Source organism: Alosa sapidissima, chromosome 23 (genome assembly GCF_018492685.1).
Source record: "Alosa sapidissima isolate fAloSap1 chromosome 23, fAloSap1.pri, whole genome shotgun sequence".
NCBI lineage: Eukaryota > Metazoa > Chordata > Actinopteri > Clupeiformes > Clupeidae > Alosa > Alosa sapidissima.
In genome coordinates this window covers 11155783-11172277 of record NC_055979.1, presented here as the reverse complement: position 1 = coordinate 11172277, position 16495 = coordinate 11155783, and the positions used below count along the sequence as shown (strand labels likewise).

The window sequence follows — 16495 nt, the reverse complement described above, 5'->3', positions numbered from 1 at the left end:
TAGCTCTGAGACAGTGCTTCCTGAGAGAATCTGAGCATGGAGGTAACTGCCAGGATTCTATGCCTTTCTTTGCACAAAAAAGTGCATACCACATTTCATTGATGTTGGTGATTCTGGACTTGGAGCTGTACATTAACTCCTGTAAGGCTGCATACTGCAACTCCGGTGTCATTGTCCAGTCTGCCCCAACCCTCTGAAAGGTCTCACAGAAGTTTTCATTCTTCTGAAGAAGTTTTAGGGCTGACACTTTACCACGACCTGCAAATGCACTTACAGTGTCGCAGCCTGTGTATGCGTGTAAACTAGGCAAAGCCTGACACAACTGTGAACCCAGACCACGAGCGAGCGAGTTGTGAGATGTTTATGTAACTGGTGTGATTCTTTGTCCCTGTCTTCAGGAACAGGTCACATGTGAGTGTGTCACTGGTAGCCAGGCTTATCACCAAGACATCAGTGTCGTCAGACACAAGGATGACAGATTTGTAACTAGTCCTTGAAGCATGGCAAGCGTGGACTAGCATACGGGTGGCAGCCTCTTCCTGAGTGGACGACAGGTCTGCTACCTTGTGTACTCCCTGTTGGGTCAGCTTGTAACACTGATCTTTGGCTGTAGTGTACAGAACATTTTCACCGAGTCTTGTTCTAGACTGTTCTTTGCTCCACTCTTTGAGCAAGAAGGTAGCAAGATTTGTTTTGTTGTTGTTGCTTTGTAGGAATCTCTACCATTGCTGAACTCTTTGCCCTGCAGTGATCTGTCTGACCTCTGTGCCTGAGTCTGCACCTCTGGCCACTCTCTTCATGTGTTTGATAGAAGCCTCTTTATATACATCAAAAACAATGTAAACACGGGTGCTGTGACTTGCTTCAGCTAGCACAATGGACAAGGCATAGTCTGCAATATCAGCAAATGTCTTGCCATCACCGTTCAGCTTCTGAACAAGTGCCATGCCATCTATTACGCAGGTGGAATTTAATGGCAATGATTCAGCAACACATGGGAACTTGAGCAGTTGCTTGGCAAGTGAGGATTTGCAAGTCTTCCTCACATTGCCATCTGGTGAAGTAAGAGCCCACGGAAGTGGTCCAAGGGGATGGGATAACACCTCCTTCAGGTTGAGCTGTCTACTCTGTGCAATCAGTACCATCTGGGCAAATATTCGATTATCAGCTTTGAGCATAACTTCTTTATTCCTTTATTGCATGTCTTTGCCTTTCCCTACATTGAGGAGAACGTTTTCAGTTTCATCTTGGAGAGTGGTTGCAGGAGGATTACTCTCTACACGCTCAGTAGAGAAGGTTCTGTAGGCATTCTTGCCAATGGTGTGTGAATTCAGAAGGTCTTCAGCAACATCTGCTGGTGCTGTACTTCTAGTAGACAGAGAAACAAGGGACTCACCAGCTGCAAATGGATTTATCCATCTAGAATCCAACAGATTCACAGTGCTTGTAATGTGTTCTTCGTCTTTGCCAATTCTGCTTTATCCAAGGTCCTTGTGAGAACAGTCACTTTGTTGGAGTCCCAGGGAGCTTTTCAATATACAGGTAAGTGCTTTTGTACTCAGCAGTAAGGTAATATCTTGAGACACCTGCTGGGTTCAAGCTGAACCCTTTTGTGCCTCCAGCTGTCTGAGTGTCTCGATTGACAGTTTCCTCTAGGGTCTGGTCAATCGGAACCCTGCCAAATGTGTTTGTTGCACTCAGCTGAGCCGAAAAGCCACCTTCACCGAGAAACATGTACAGATCTGGTTTCTCATGTTCAATATGGCTCATCTCTGAGTAGTAAGCAGTGAGTGACCTTGCATAATTCAGATTAAGTATAAGTACATATACTCTTTTGATCTCGTGAGGGAAATTTGGTCTCTGCATTTATCCCAATCTGTGAATTAGTAAAACATACTCAGCACACAGTGAACACACAGTGAGGTGAAGCACACACTAATCCCGGCACAGTGAGCTGCCTGCAACAACAGCGGCGCTCGGGGAGCAGTGAGGGGTTTGGTGTCTTGCTCAAGGGCACTTCAGCCGTGCCTACTGGTCGGGGTTTGAACCGGCAACCCTCCAGTTACAAGTTTGAAGTGCTAACCTATAGGCCATGGCTGCCCCACGTCTTATCATAGGCAAATGTCCAGGGGATGATTGATCGAATGCTAGCCATGCGCAATGCCCAGTTTCCTTCATGTGATGCCCTCACAAGTTTTACTACAACCTCAACCATGTCAATATATGAGATCCAGAAGCTGGCCAGTGGACCTTGCTGAGACCTAAGATGCTGCAGGAATTCACAGAAGTACTGATGGACCTTTCTGAAGACTGTACGGTCAAGTGATTCTTCTACAGTGGTTGATGATATACCCTCAGAAAAGACACTCAAGTCTAGGGCCATCCTTAAAAATATTTTTGTTTGCAGTAACAGCCAAAAAAAATTAAAAATGGGTCGGTAGGTAGGTCAATATTTTTTTTTTTTTCAAGATTCAAAGTAAAAAAAAAAGTTCAATTTTGGTCATGGTGATTACCTAGGAATGAATTTACACAAATGTGCATATCGTGACGTAACTGACTGGGTCTTCAACCCGTGCCTTCAGGCGCACCATCGCAAACCTCATTCTGATGCAGGTTATATAGACCAGCCTTTCTCAAACTTCTTTGACCTGAGGCCCGGTCATGGCAGACTTTTGGGTCATAGGGCTCATCTACATGTACCCAGAAAGAAGGCTACAATAGCTCTTGGCCACGTTATATTGAAATTTGACTATACAATACTCAATGCTATACAGTGTATTATACAGTCTCTGCTCTGTTTCTAAGGAAGTTTGCAAAAAACAACATCGTTCTATTACGTTTCGTTAAATAATCAATAGCCTTCCAACAGGTTGAAGCGGAGCTTTGATACCAACGTTATCGATTAGTTTCAGTTTCTCTCGCGCAGACGCGCATTGAATGAATGCTCATACCACCACTTAATTGTAGGGCTCCATGTTTAATGACATCGATAGCAGAAACGTTTGTTTTCTTTTTTCGTCGATCCGCGGTTTCTTGATCAACTGCGCAGCAAATTATCAGATGAAGCACCGGGCCTAATTTCACTCCACGACTCCGCGGACCAGCAGTCTCCATGTTGCGGACCCATATTTTGAGAAATGCTGAATAGACCACAACCAATTTCAATACTCCGACACGGTCACCGCTAGACTAGGGGGAGAAGGGATGAGAAAAGATCTGGCCACAGTTCTTCCAGAACTTCGTAACAGCGTTATCAGTTTGTGTGAATGAAACGAAGTGACATGCGTAAAACCAATGGTGTAGAGATGAGCCACGTTTGCATGTAGGTAATTTATATTCACAATACTTGGGCCTACTAAAAGAACTATTATTTTATTGCATTTGTATTGGTTGTTTAGAGTAAAAAAAAAACAATCGGTCGGTATTAACGCAAGTTTACAACCGGCAAGTCGGTCGGACTAAAAGGGGAAAAAAATAAATATTTGGGTCGGTTCTAAATTGACAGGGTCGGTCGGGTTACGGCAAACGAAAATATTTTTAAGGATGGCCTAGGGGCAGGATATCTAGGAGATCGTGGGCATCATGATGGTTCTCTGTGAGCCACTGGGGAAACTAATTCCAGACTAGCCTCAGGAGGGCTTCATACATGATTTTGTACTTATGGCCATCCAAAACACCACTGACAGATCCCTCAGCCACAGCTCCAGATTCAATGCATATGTCCCTTAGTCCTGCAGCCTGGAAGCGCTTCCCAATCACACCCAAGAACATACAGATGGTGTGAAAGACTCCAAGTCTTGGCACAATGTTGGGAAACCTGTCTCTATGTGCCCACAGAATTTCTGTAACTTTACAGTAGAGAGCCTGATCAAAGGCAACTGACATGTTGCTGATGTGTAAGGAAGTCATGATTTTTTTTTTTTATTTGAAGGAGAATCTGGGTGGCAGGGGCATTGATGGTTGGCAGATAGCTGACAACACTGGGAATAACATCCACAGAGTTTGATGCTACCTGTCCAGCTAGGGACGCTTTGATTTGTGACAGATATCTGTCTTGACCTCAACATAGGATCTAGTTGGAGGACCACACCTAGTTCCCACAGCATACTGTGGGAACTAGGCATACTCCCACAGCGAGCTTTGTTTGCTCTTGGGCACATCACAAAGTCTAGGCAGTTCAGGACCGAACATCTGAGGCTGCACTGCTCTACCCTTGACCCTATGGGATGTTCCACGCCCTGTCAGTGTCTCTTCCAGCCTGTCAATATTGTCCCTGACCTTGAATGATGCAATCTGTGCGAAAATGTCATAAAATGTCATTGACCATGCACCATGACCTTTTACAGTAATGGCAATGTCATAATTGAGTTCACCAAACCTTAAAACATAGGAATCAATGTCTCATTTGTTATTTCGTTTTTAGATTTTCAGCTATGTCAGTGTTCTGCTTAATTTATACACATTATTTTCTCAAACGCCATGTCTGATATAAGACTGAAAATCACCCCCTCCAAATCAGATAATATGGGTAAATGATACATTTTCTGAATCCTTAGGGTCATGCCAGTATTTCAGTGTTTGGATTTTGTTTCTCTGATGCTCCCTGGTGCCACAGGATTAAAAGACAAAAGATGACTTAGGCGGAAATGGCAGGAAAATGTGTGTGATTAAAAGTTTGAAGAGCTCCAGAGTTGGCTGTACTTAATCAAAATGTTCACAAAAGGATTTAAATGAAAGCTCAGAGTCTCTTTAAAATGATACCAAACATAACAAAATAAAATATTCCAATATGTCCAATATAGATTTTCAGCTATGTCAGTGTACTGCTTGATTTATACGCATTATTTTCTCAACCTTAGTTTACATTATGTGTGATAACTCAAAACAGCTACTCTTGTCAGATGGCTCCAATGTCAGTTATTCCATACTCAAAACTCATTGTGGCTCCAAGCAGAAACCAACGGAACTGAACTGAATCTTTCCATCTATTTTAACACACCATAATCTTAAGTCAGGAAGTCTGAGGACTTTTTTCAGGAGCGATTAGCTTCCTTCCACTACTGCACAGCTCAACCCCACTGTCCTCGCCTCCACTTGAGGGCTTTTGGAGAGCCACTCCAATTAACAAGCGCTAATTTAAAAAGTGAAAATAAGGTTAGCACTCATTTACAGCTACTAATTACACCATAACCCCACCAAACCCGGCACTATTTTTTTTTTTTTTTAAAGAAGTCCTTTGGAAAGAGTCTGCTTAAAATAAACTTGGCACCTTTGCCATTTTTGTATCCTTGCTGGCATGCAGCCCTAGTGGGAAAAGCCCCCAGTGTTAAGGGCTTTAGTGCTTTCTCTATACATTGTAAGTTATTATGTTTTTGCCTGGGACACTGTGTACTGCATGTGCTGCCGATTTGTGATATAATCAGTAATTATGGGTGCAATGAGTTCAGTGTTTATGGATTAGTTTGAACCCTACACTAATACCAATAAAATGGCAATTAGGATTAGAAAGGTTAATTTTTATTTTATATTTTTGTATTTTATTGTTAGGTGAAGTGCTATATTGATTGCTTTGTATACGTTTAGACTGATGGTGAGGGAACCATTACGGTGACTACTCAAGTCAGATTGGTTTACGTGACTCTCAACCTAAATGGCTTGTATGAATGGAAGAATATCCACAACCAGGACAGGATAACACACACACACACCAGAATCAACCCCCACAGAGAGAGGAAGACAACCATTTAGGGTGAGTGCAGGCTATTTGGGAACACATGAATCCAAGCGTGTCACTGAGAGGAATAAGAATGAATACACAGGAAATAACATCTTGTTCAAGTTCCTCTTGAAAGCAAAGCCTGCCGACAGTCTGTGTTTGTTTGCGTCTGTGTGTGCATGCTTACACATTACAATCTGTCTAATTCTTCCACTACGGGCACTAATAACCTTCAATTAATGAAATGCAGTCATTAAACATAAACTAATTAATTCGTTCCACATGTGAGTGCTAGTTTTGTGAGTTGCTGTCTCAGGGCCAGGTGTACACTGCAGAGCACACTGCGCAGAGCACACCGTTTTTTTGTTTTTTTTGTTGAATGTACTCAACCTATGGCCGATTGTTTATGCATGTCTCTGCCTGCTAACTATATTTTACAGTGTCCACAACTGAAAGGAATCTTCCAATGGGCTCTATGCAGCACTCCATTTTGGATTTGCTTCCTACTGGGCAATCAACTTCCTGTTTACACTGTACACAGTAGGCTATGACAGAAAATTACAGATTACTGGCCTGTCAGTTTTAATATAGTAGGCTATTTCTAACTGAACAACATAGCTAAAGCTTTCTAACCAGTTCAGTAGCATCAGTTGCTTGATTAAGGTTAAGAACATTTTAAACCCTTTTCCCGTTTGCTGGAGGGAATGGCACACAACATTTTCACGAAGTCGGTCTACATTACCATGACACGTGGTCCCAACAATGACTATACAAAAAAGCCATATTTGCCAATGTATTAATATAAACAGGAAGTTGATATGCCAGTACAAGCAAATCCAAAATGGAGTCGTGCATAGAGCCCATTGCAGGCACATTTGAATGTCGGAGCATCAGTCATGGAATTACTAGCAACGTCAGATCAATCAGTTATGTAATGTCATACACTATACCATGTTTTAAGGCATACACTGCAAGGGAATTCCTGTGACCCTATGTGTGAGTAATAGGTCTCTGTCCACACACACACCCTCACAGATGCGTACACTGATACGAACACATACACGGACACACATTTGAAAACATCTTTCTTTGCAAGCTTCTTTTTCCAGTTGCAAGCCAAGCAAAGTTCTGAAAGCACACAAGTCTTGTATCTTCAGGAGAGCACACGATCCTCAATGCTAACCCAGCACTCAATTCACTTTCATCACCTCTGCTGAGTTAGCAGTTGTTTGTCTGATCTATTTAGCTGATCGGTGAGTTGCAATGGGTAGGTGTAAAATGGGTAAGATGTGATGCGCCAGCATATCCACTGCAATGTTAGCAGAGCTAAACTCTGAACGAAGGAGCATAACTGTGACTTGCTTGGGAGCATGATTGATGAGGCCTACAATGTTGACTTTCGAGGATCAACAAAAATAAGTCATTTTTTGATATCAAAAAGTCAAAATTAGGAACGACAGCAGCGTAATTTCACCACGGAATGTGGCTTAAATCACACAGCTTAATTAATTTCTCCAGGCTCACTGCAGCATTTGTCTGCCCTGGCAGCAGCATACCCTGACAAACTGTAGAAATAAAGGACAGCACTTACAGTTCTTTTTAAAACTTTTTTTTAAACCTTCTTCAGCATGATTATGGCGATTCCACGGTGAGTGCTATCCTTTATTTTTAAAGTTTATTTTGACGCTCAGGAGGATTTAGCACCCAGTTGTGAATATACTAAGGTGTTGAGCGTGTTAGTCCGGTTAAAGTAGCACACCCTGCCCATCTACCCCACGGACACAAGAGGAAGACGAAAACAAATCAGGAGAATGAAATAAGCAAGACAAGACAAAGAGGCAATAAGGGAGGGTAGAGAGGCAGGAATCTAAATAAACAAATAAAGAAAACACACACACACACACACACACACACAGCTTACCTGTTCATATGTAAAGGTGTCCAACATGCCCAAAATCAATCCTTGAATCTCAGCTAATTTGCCTTTTCCATACACAGGATCCTGAGAAAGGGGGATAGAGGGATAAGAATGGACAGCGTTAACAGAGAGATACAAAAAGAGGAGAATGTGTGAAGTACAGATTGCACTCATGCCCACATATGTGTTATGACCTACTCTTCTTACACCCTCACACACCCACACCACATTACTGAGATATACACACACACACACACACACACACACACACACACACACACACACACACACACACACTTTCTAGTGCACACACACATTCACACAGAAAATATTCACCGATGGCCACATCTCAGAACCGAGAATGAGATTAAGCTATGTGAGAAAGGTCAGACTGTGAGCAGAAACTAGCATGACAGTCTCTCTCTCTCTGTCTCTCTCTCTCTAACTCACTCACTCTCTCTATTTCTCACCTCCTTCACCATCTTCATCTCTGTCAGTCAATCTGTTTCACATTCACAGTACATTTCTCTCTTTCCATAGTTTTCACACATACAGTATGTTACTGTATGTGAATAACCACACACACACACACACACACACACGACTAAGAGAGAGAGAGTGAGAGAGAGAGAGAGAGAGAGAGAGAGAGAGAGAGAGAGAGAGAGAGAGAGAGAGAGAGAGAGAGAGAGAGAGAGAGATGCGTTCATATGGAATGACAAACCCAGCCTCTTTCTCTTTCGTTTTACCATGATTACAAATCTAAGCACACACACACAGACAGAAATGTCACTCAAATAACTGCCGATAATAACAGCACACCGATTTATGAGTCAGGCTCCAATGCATTACACACACAAAACTCCTTGTAGTCCTGAATGTATGCATGTCTGTGTGCAGGTAGGACCCATAGGGAGCAAAGCCAAATACCTCACATCAGTGCATGCATGTATGCATGAGTGTCCACCTCACAATGGCACAAGGGAGCTGGTGCACATATGCGCGCACGGACACGGGCACACACACACACACACACACACACACACACACACACACACACACACACACACACACACACACACACACACACACACACACACACACACACACACACACACACACACACACACACACACACACACACACACACACACACACACGTGTAGCTGCAGTTCATGTGACCCTGGAGGTGAGCCAGCCTGCTCTGCTGCAAGCCTGATGGGAGAGGTTTTGTTCTCCTCTATTTATCAATACTGATCCCAATCCACGGGAGAGAGGGAGAGACCGGAGAAAGAGAACGAGGGAAGAAAAAAAAAGGGGAAGAGAGAGCGAGAATCAGGTGAAGAGGGCAGCGAGAGAACGACAATGGAGAGGGGGAAGAAAGTAAGAGAAAAAAATAATGAGTGAGAGAGAACGACAGACATATACTGTAGCGAGAGAAGGAAGGGCTGGAGAAGAAGAGACTCAGCAGGAGAGGATGCTGTAGAGACAGAGAGGGAGAGGGAGAGGGAGAGAGATGGAGAGAGAAGTTTATTTCTTTTTATTTATGACAATACCTTTCCCCCTTAATTTATGATATTCCGTGTGTGTGTGTGTGTGTGTGTGTGTGTGTGTGTTAGAGATGCACGGATGGGCTATTATTTCAACCGTAACCGCATAGCAAAACTTATCATTAAACAAAGCAGCATGCATAGAAGCAACTAGGCCAAACTGCCTGATGAAAATTTGACTATTTCAAAGTGTGCTCGTTTTTTTCGGATGTAGCTAACACAATTTAACAATGTATAGGCTATATTTTTTTCATTTGATTGGTTCAACCTCCACCCGCCCGAATTTAATTAAAATATTATATTTCTTCACGTCATCCGCCCGATCCGCGGTTTAACCGCGGAGTCTGCGGCTGTAACCGCGAACCGCGCATCTCTAGTGTGTGTGTGTGTGTTTTATTTCATTTTATCATTATCCAACTCCATGCCAAATATTTCCTTAATAGTTTTTGTTTTGTTTTGTGATGTATACCAATACCATCATATTGCTTTGGTAATATTGTAACTATACAGTCATGCTCTTTGAATCTGAATTTGATTTTGAATTTGAGAGAGTAAGAAAGATAGAGATGGAGAGAAAGAGAGAAAGAGAGAGACAGGGAGGGAGAGAAAGAAAAGCTATCAACACTACCAGTGAGAAAGATAGAGATGGAGAGAGAGAGAGAGAGACGGAGAGAGAGAGAGAGAAAGAGAGAGAGAGAGAGAGAGAGAGAGAGAGAGAGAGAGAAAGGGAAAGAGAGAGTGAGAAAGGCAGTGAAAGAGAGAGAGAGTGAGTAAGAGCGAGAGAGAGAAAAGCTCTCAACACCACCTCTCAGCCTCTCTCCTCCATTACCAAACTCACTTCCAAACCAAAGCTCCCATTCATCACAATTACACTCCATTAACTCTCAGTGCTCCATTACTGCCCAGTCAACCTCAATGCACCACAAACTGATCTGGAGTCAGTTCCATCTAATTCTACGGATGCTACCCGTCCCCACCACCTCACTCTACTATACGCCCTCCCTCTGCTGAGGTGTGTGAGTGTGTATGCGTGCGTGTGTGTGTGTGTGTGTGTCCTCCCTCTACCGAGATGGAGGGATGGTCTGGCTCTACGGCAGACAAGTGGCACATGATGGAGGGATGGTCGTGGCCTACGACAGATGAGTGCTTCTGTAGGTGTGTTAATGGGGGATGGATATCTAAGCGCCTCCGAGGCTCCGAGTGTTACTGTAGGTGTGTTAATGGGGGATGGATATCTGAGCGCCTCCGAGGCTCCGAGTGTTACTGTAGGTGTGTTATTGGGGGATGGATATCTGAGCGCCTCCGAGGCTCAGTGGACTCGATAATGCTTCCGCTTCCCCTCATCGATCTGGTAGATTGCATTGATTGGTGGGAAAGCTTTGAGCAGTGCTTGGTGTGTGTGTGTGTGTGTGTGTGTGTGTGTGTGCACACGCTTGTGTGTAGGTGAAAGGCCTGTGTATGTAGGGGTGGTTTAATAGTAATACCTTCATTTGGCAGGATAAGAGTGTGTGTGTGTGTATGTGTATGTGTGTGTGTGTGCGCGTGTGTGTGTGTGTGTCTGCCCCTCTGAACTAAATGTCCATGTAACAAGGCTAGCCAATAGCAAAGCTATTTACTGTACTAGTAGATGCTCACTGATGCCCACTGTTATCTAAGCGGCATCAAAAGCACACTGATATAAAAACGATTTTATACATGTGACGTTTCAGTGTGTACAAGGATTTTTGAGTGCGTATGTTTGTGCATGCCTGTCTGTATGTGTGTGTGTGTGTGTGTGTGTGTGTGTGTGTGTGTGTGTGTGGGTGTGTGTGTGTGTGAGAGAGATGTGTATGTGTATGTGTGTGTGTGTGTGTGCGTGTCTGTGTGTGTGAGAGAGATGTGTGTGTGTGTGTGTGTGTGTGTGTGTGTGTCTGCCAGGGCTCTTCTATTCAATTGGGCTAGCTGCAGTGATAAGGAAGAGCCTGGCTGAAACTCATTTTCGAGCTCAGTGGATGTAAGGCTGCTGTCTAAATCACTATTTCCCCACGGCAGAGTGCCGGCTGAAATTGAAAACTAACTTGCCGAGCCCACAGACAATTCATTGCATTTCACTGGACAGATGGGGTCAAGAACGTAAGGTCAGACAATGGAGTTGTAACCTTTCTGTTTGGAAAATTGTTTCTGACAATTAATAACGCTAAAAATGTAAAGTAATAACTAGTAAACACTACACATGGTGTCATCACACCCAGTTCATTTCCATATACGAGTAGGGAAATACACAACCATTCCTACATGGAGAAACTGAGAGCACACATGCACGCACACACACACACACACACACACACACACACACACACACACACACACACACACACGGCATGTGAGTGCAATACCCTTGACTGACCTTAAGTAAGTCAAAATAACCACATTTCAGATTCTCATGCTAGAATTCTGATACATACTCACGCAATACACACACACACACACACACACACACACACACACACACACACACACACACACTCACCTGGAGAATGCGCTGGATGATGGCGGGGAGGGCAATGAAGGTGGACATGTTGTTTAAGACCTGCATGGTCAGCTCCTTTAACGCTGTGTAAAAAAACACCAAAAAAAAAAACTGAATGTGAGTGCACAAAAACACACACAAGTGTTAATCGTACATGTGTAGAGATGTGCCAACACACATCTTTTAACTAATGAACACTACAACACACACACAAACAGTGGACATCTTTCTCAAGCATGCACAATGTTTCTTCATACAACCCACACACACACACACACACACACACATATATATAGAGACAGATTAAGCTGGAGAGGGTGTTGAAAGGATGGGTCTGATTGTTTAATTGAATGTGTTATCAGCCGGAGAGAACCCCCCCACACGACTACATCACTGCTTAATTAGCTTGCTCTTATCAGGCCTCTATCACTGCCAGTCGCCAGTCTCCAGCCTAGCAGTCTGCACGACTCTGTGTCTGTGCGTGTGTGTGTGGTGTGTGGTGTGTGTGTGTGTGTGTGTGTGCGTGTACGTGGTGTTTGTGCGTGTGTGTATGTGTGTGTCTGTGTGTGTCTGTGTGAGAGAATTATGTATTCCACTAAGTAAGTGCAACTTTTTACCTACCTTCACTGTCTACGCCAGTGTGAGAGTATCAATATTGGCCTTGCATGAATGTGCATAATTATGTGGATATGTGTGTGTGTGTGTGTGTGTGTGTGTGTGTGTGTGTGTGTGTGTGTGTGTGCACGCCTTTGTTTGTTTGGGAAATTATATGGTTGTGTGGGCATGCATGCAGCAGCCTGTTAATGTCTGCCAAGTGAGTGCATGTGTGTGTGTTTGTTTGGGCAAGAGTGTGAGAGAGTGCTCTCGGTTAGCCCTCCGTGAGAGTGCATATGTATGTGCGTCCAAGTCTGTATGCATATGTGTGTGTCCGTGCATGCGTACGTGCGTGCGTGAGTGCGTGTAGGTGTGTGTGTGTGTGCGTGCAGGTGTGTGTTTGTGTTTGGATATGTATTACCTTCTGAAGTGTGCTTTGCATCAGGGCCTTTTAGGAGTTTCTGTGGTGACATCATCGCCTCCAGAAGAGGAAACCAGAGAGCCTGAAATAAGATCATCACCATCATCAAGAATGAGGGGGCACACACACACACACACACACACACACACACACACACACACACACACACACACACTACAGTTTCATTAAATCACACATATATTATGCAGCAGGATTGCATCTTTTATTAACCCTTAGAACCCTAAGCTGTTTTTAGGGCATTTTCATTTATTCTGGTCATTGTAAGTGCCACACACACATATTATATATTGTTTTTTTCAGCAGAGTCTAGGCTATACAGATCTGCCATCATTTCATGTATTAGTGCTAGCATTGATTTTATTTTGATTTTTAAAGAATTAAAACATAAAAAGCGTATTATAAAAATTCTTATATTTCGACATGTATCTCACCACAGCAAGCTCATAGCTCTACATGCATTTCATGTGTGTGTAGGGCAGACTGTCCTGAAACGGGCAATATAATTGCCATGTTGGAGGGATACTCTGGGGCTGAGCAATTTACAGAAATATGTGGTGTGTGATTTACGGAAATAAATGCCATTTTTTTATTTAGTGATTTAAATTACCTTTCTGCGCTCCATATCTGTGACACGAACTGATCTGACCTGATTTGACCCGAGTTTACGTGTTAGCCAGCGTGTCTATGGTGTATGCACTCATGATTCTCAACTTTTTACTGGATTGCCATGAACAAAGTAAAGGCAAAAAAGCTGTTTCTTTGTTGAACAAATTAGGATGCAATGTGAGCCTTGAATTGGATGCCATGCAGAAATTTACTAGGATCTCAAAACCGGATTATGAACATGCTTTGCCATAGAGAAACACACGATAGCGTTGGATTATGCTTTGCCACAAAAACAGACAAAAACGTGGGGTAAGTCCAGCAATATGAAGTTATTATTTTGCTGTCACTTCGTTTGTTTTATAACCCAGAAGGATGTACTTGGTATCAGATGATTGCTCTGAGTCTCCTCTTTCATCTGACATGCGTGGCATATCTATCCGATCACGGGTCCGCGAGTAATTCAAACGAGAGTAATGGGTGTGCAGCGTTGGTTTGTGTACATGACGTTATTATTTTGCAGTCACTTCGTCTGTTTTTATAAGCCAGAAGGATCAATATACATGGTACCAATGGATAGCCCTGTGTCTCCTCTTTCATCTGATATGCTTGCCATATCTATGCGATCACGGGTTCGTGAGTAATTCAAACGAGAGTAATGGGTGCGCAGGTGAACGCAGAGAAGTATAGACTGTAAATATGTTGCAATTTGATTTAATTTCATGATTTTTTTTATTTTTATACTTGATTAACACATTAATTGGCTTCATGTTAAGGACTTTACGGAGTTGAGAAGACTTCAAATAAAATTAGTTACCCTATTAATGTCTCTCAATTAACATTCATAATTAACATGCTATTCTTCAGGGAAATATTTCATTTGTCACATGCATCATGACAAATCAAGTCAGAAACAGTGGTATAACACACACACACACACACACACACACACACACACACACACACACTCTCTCACACACACACACACACACACACACAAAGACAGACAGACAGTCAGACAGACAGACAGACAGAGAGAGAGAGAGAGAGAGAAAGAAAGAAAGAAAGAAAGAAAGAGCTAGAGATAATGCAAGAGCGAGAGACACACAGGCACACACACATTCGGTCACTCACACACACTCGCTCACATACACACACCTCTCGCTGCTGCTGGTTGAGTCCATGCGAGGTTCTCACACACAGGGCGATGATGTCCCTGAGGGCCTCCTGCACCCTCTGCAGAGGCGCGTCATCCTCCTCCTCTTCCTCCACCTCCTTCTCCTCCGCCTCCTCCACCTCCCCGCTCTCTGGGACGGATGGAGGCGCTTTCGCTCCCTCCTGGGACAGGCTGCTGAGTTTAGTCTCCAGAGTCTGTGAGAGTGAGAGGATGGACAGACATAGACACCGACACACATAGACACACACATTTTACTACATCATCTAACTTCCAACTCTATGTGTGTGTGTGTGTGTGTGCGTGTGTGTGTGTGTCCATGTGTGTGCGTGTGTCTGTGTGTATGTGTGTGTGCATATAATGTAGCCAATGGAAATGAACCCGCTAACCCGCTATGTTGTAGTACTTTGAAGGTAGCTCTAGCCTCCCCCACTGCGCTGCATGTTTGGATCATTTGAAATCATTGAAGTAAATCTCCATCACTGACACAAGATGTAAAAGCAGACCTACTCTTTCTTCTGTCTGGCCCTGGGAAAAACAGGCAAGTTGTTTTTGTCCTTCACAGGTGGGACTGCTTTGGGTTGCAGACAGATGGATTACAACCTTGGGATTACTGCACATCTTCAACTTCCTTTCCTACTGTGTGTAATTCATACTGCACATCTTCAACTTCCTTTCCTACTGTGTGTAATTCATCGTCCTCCTTTCAATCCTTGACGTGCTTTTGCTATGTATCCTTGACTTTCTTTATTTCTATCTTCTTCCTTCTATCTACTTACCTTTTTGATTGTTCCATTTAATAATAAATCAAGGAAGTATTTCACTGGCTGATATTGCTGTACATTGCTATTGGTCACATACAAGTGTGTGTGTGTGTGTGTGTGTGTGTGTGTGTGTGTGTGTGTGTGTGTGTGTGTGCGTGTTTGGGAGGGGGCTCAAGTACCTTGAGCAGCACCTGAAAAGCCCCCTGAATGTCCCCCTTCTTCTCTAGCAGAAAGGCTGTGGCTTCATGAAGCTGGTGTTGCTCTGTGATCTGTAATTGGACAAGAGACAGGAAACAGGAAGAGATTGGGTCATCAGAGACGATTGACAGAATAATGTGTACCCTTCTATCGCCATCTAACTTTGAATTTGAAAGAGAGAGAATGTGTTTTAGCACTCTTTCTGTCAGGCAGTGTGTGTGTGTGTGTGTGTGGGAGAGAGATAGTGTCACTATGTGTGTGTGTGTGTGTGTGTGAGAGAGAGAGAGTATGAATGTTCACATATGCCAACATGCACTTATTTCAGGCAGTTGTGGCAGACATCTATTGCTATTTAGTCAGCATGATCATATAAGATCCCTATTGCACCAGCTATTATTCACCGTTAGCATTTCATTAGTTCCTTTATTGGGCTCAACGGTGTTTTGGTTAAGACCGTTTACCATACGACTGGCCGTAGCCCAATTAGAAAGAAAAGACAGAAAAGACAAAGAAAGACAGTTCTCTGAGTGTGTATGTGTGCGTGTGTGAGAGAGGGAGGTAAAGGATATCTTCTCACTGCTAGCTGCACTGATAAAATATTTATTAGCTGCCACTGCCTGTAAAACTCTATTGATCCCCCCCCCCCACTAGCTTGTGCCCTAGCCTCGCGTATTGCAGAGAAGGGCCTCAGAGGGCAGGACAAGACACCAGTCTATCTCTCCATCTCTCTCCATCTCTCTCCATCTCTCTCCATCTCTCTCCATCTCTCCCCATCTCTCCCCATCTCTCTCCATCTCTCTCCATCTCTCTCCATCTCTTAATACAATACTGCCTGGACAGCCCATTTACTATTCAGTCATATTGCCATAACGAGCCAAAAAGCACATTAGGATTGCATTACATTTTCAACATGAGAAGCATTCAGTCTTGCCAATATGGCTTTTGTAACGTGATTACTGTATGCCATCACCACAGCTTCGTCCCCCGTTCGGGTCTGTGTCTCCAGTTTCTGTTTACTTCACTTTCTTAT

General features: G+C 43.4%; 1 protein-coding gene across 2 annotated transcripts in view; it reads right to left on the bottom strand.

The window, feature by feature from the left end:
- The window catches only part of vps8 (VPS8 subunit of CORVET complex), an 88264-nt gene that overhangs the window by 25861 nt on the left and 45908 nt on the right, over positions 1 to 16495 (bottom strand). For both annotated transcript variants that reach the window (XM_042080247.1, XM_042080248.1), the window contains 5 exons: positions 15447 to 15536; positions 14488 to 14700; positions 12706 to 12787; positions 11691 to 11773; positions 7638 to 7718 (listed from right to left, as the gene is read on the bottom strand). In XM_042080247.1, coding sequence (XP_041936181.1) covers positions 7638 to 7718; positions 11691 to 11773; positions 12706 to 12787; positions 14488 to 14700; positions 15447 to 15536 — 549 coding nt within the window. The remainder of the gene's footprint in view (positions 1 to 7637; positions 7719 to 11690; positions 11774 to 12705; positions 12788 to 14487; positions 14701 to 15446; positions 15537 to 16495) is intronic.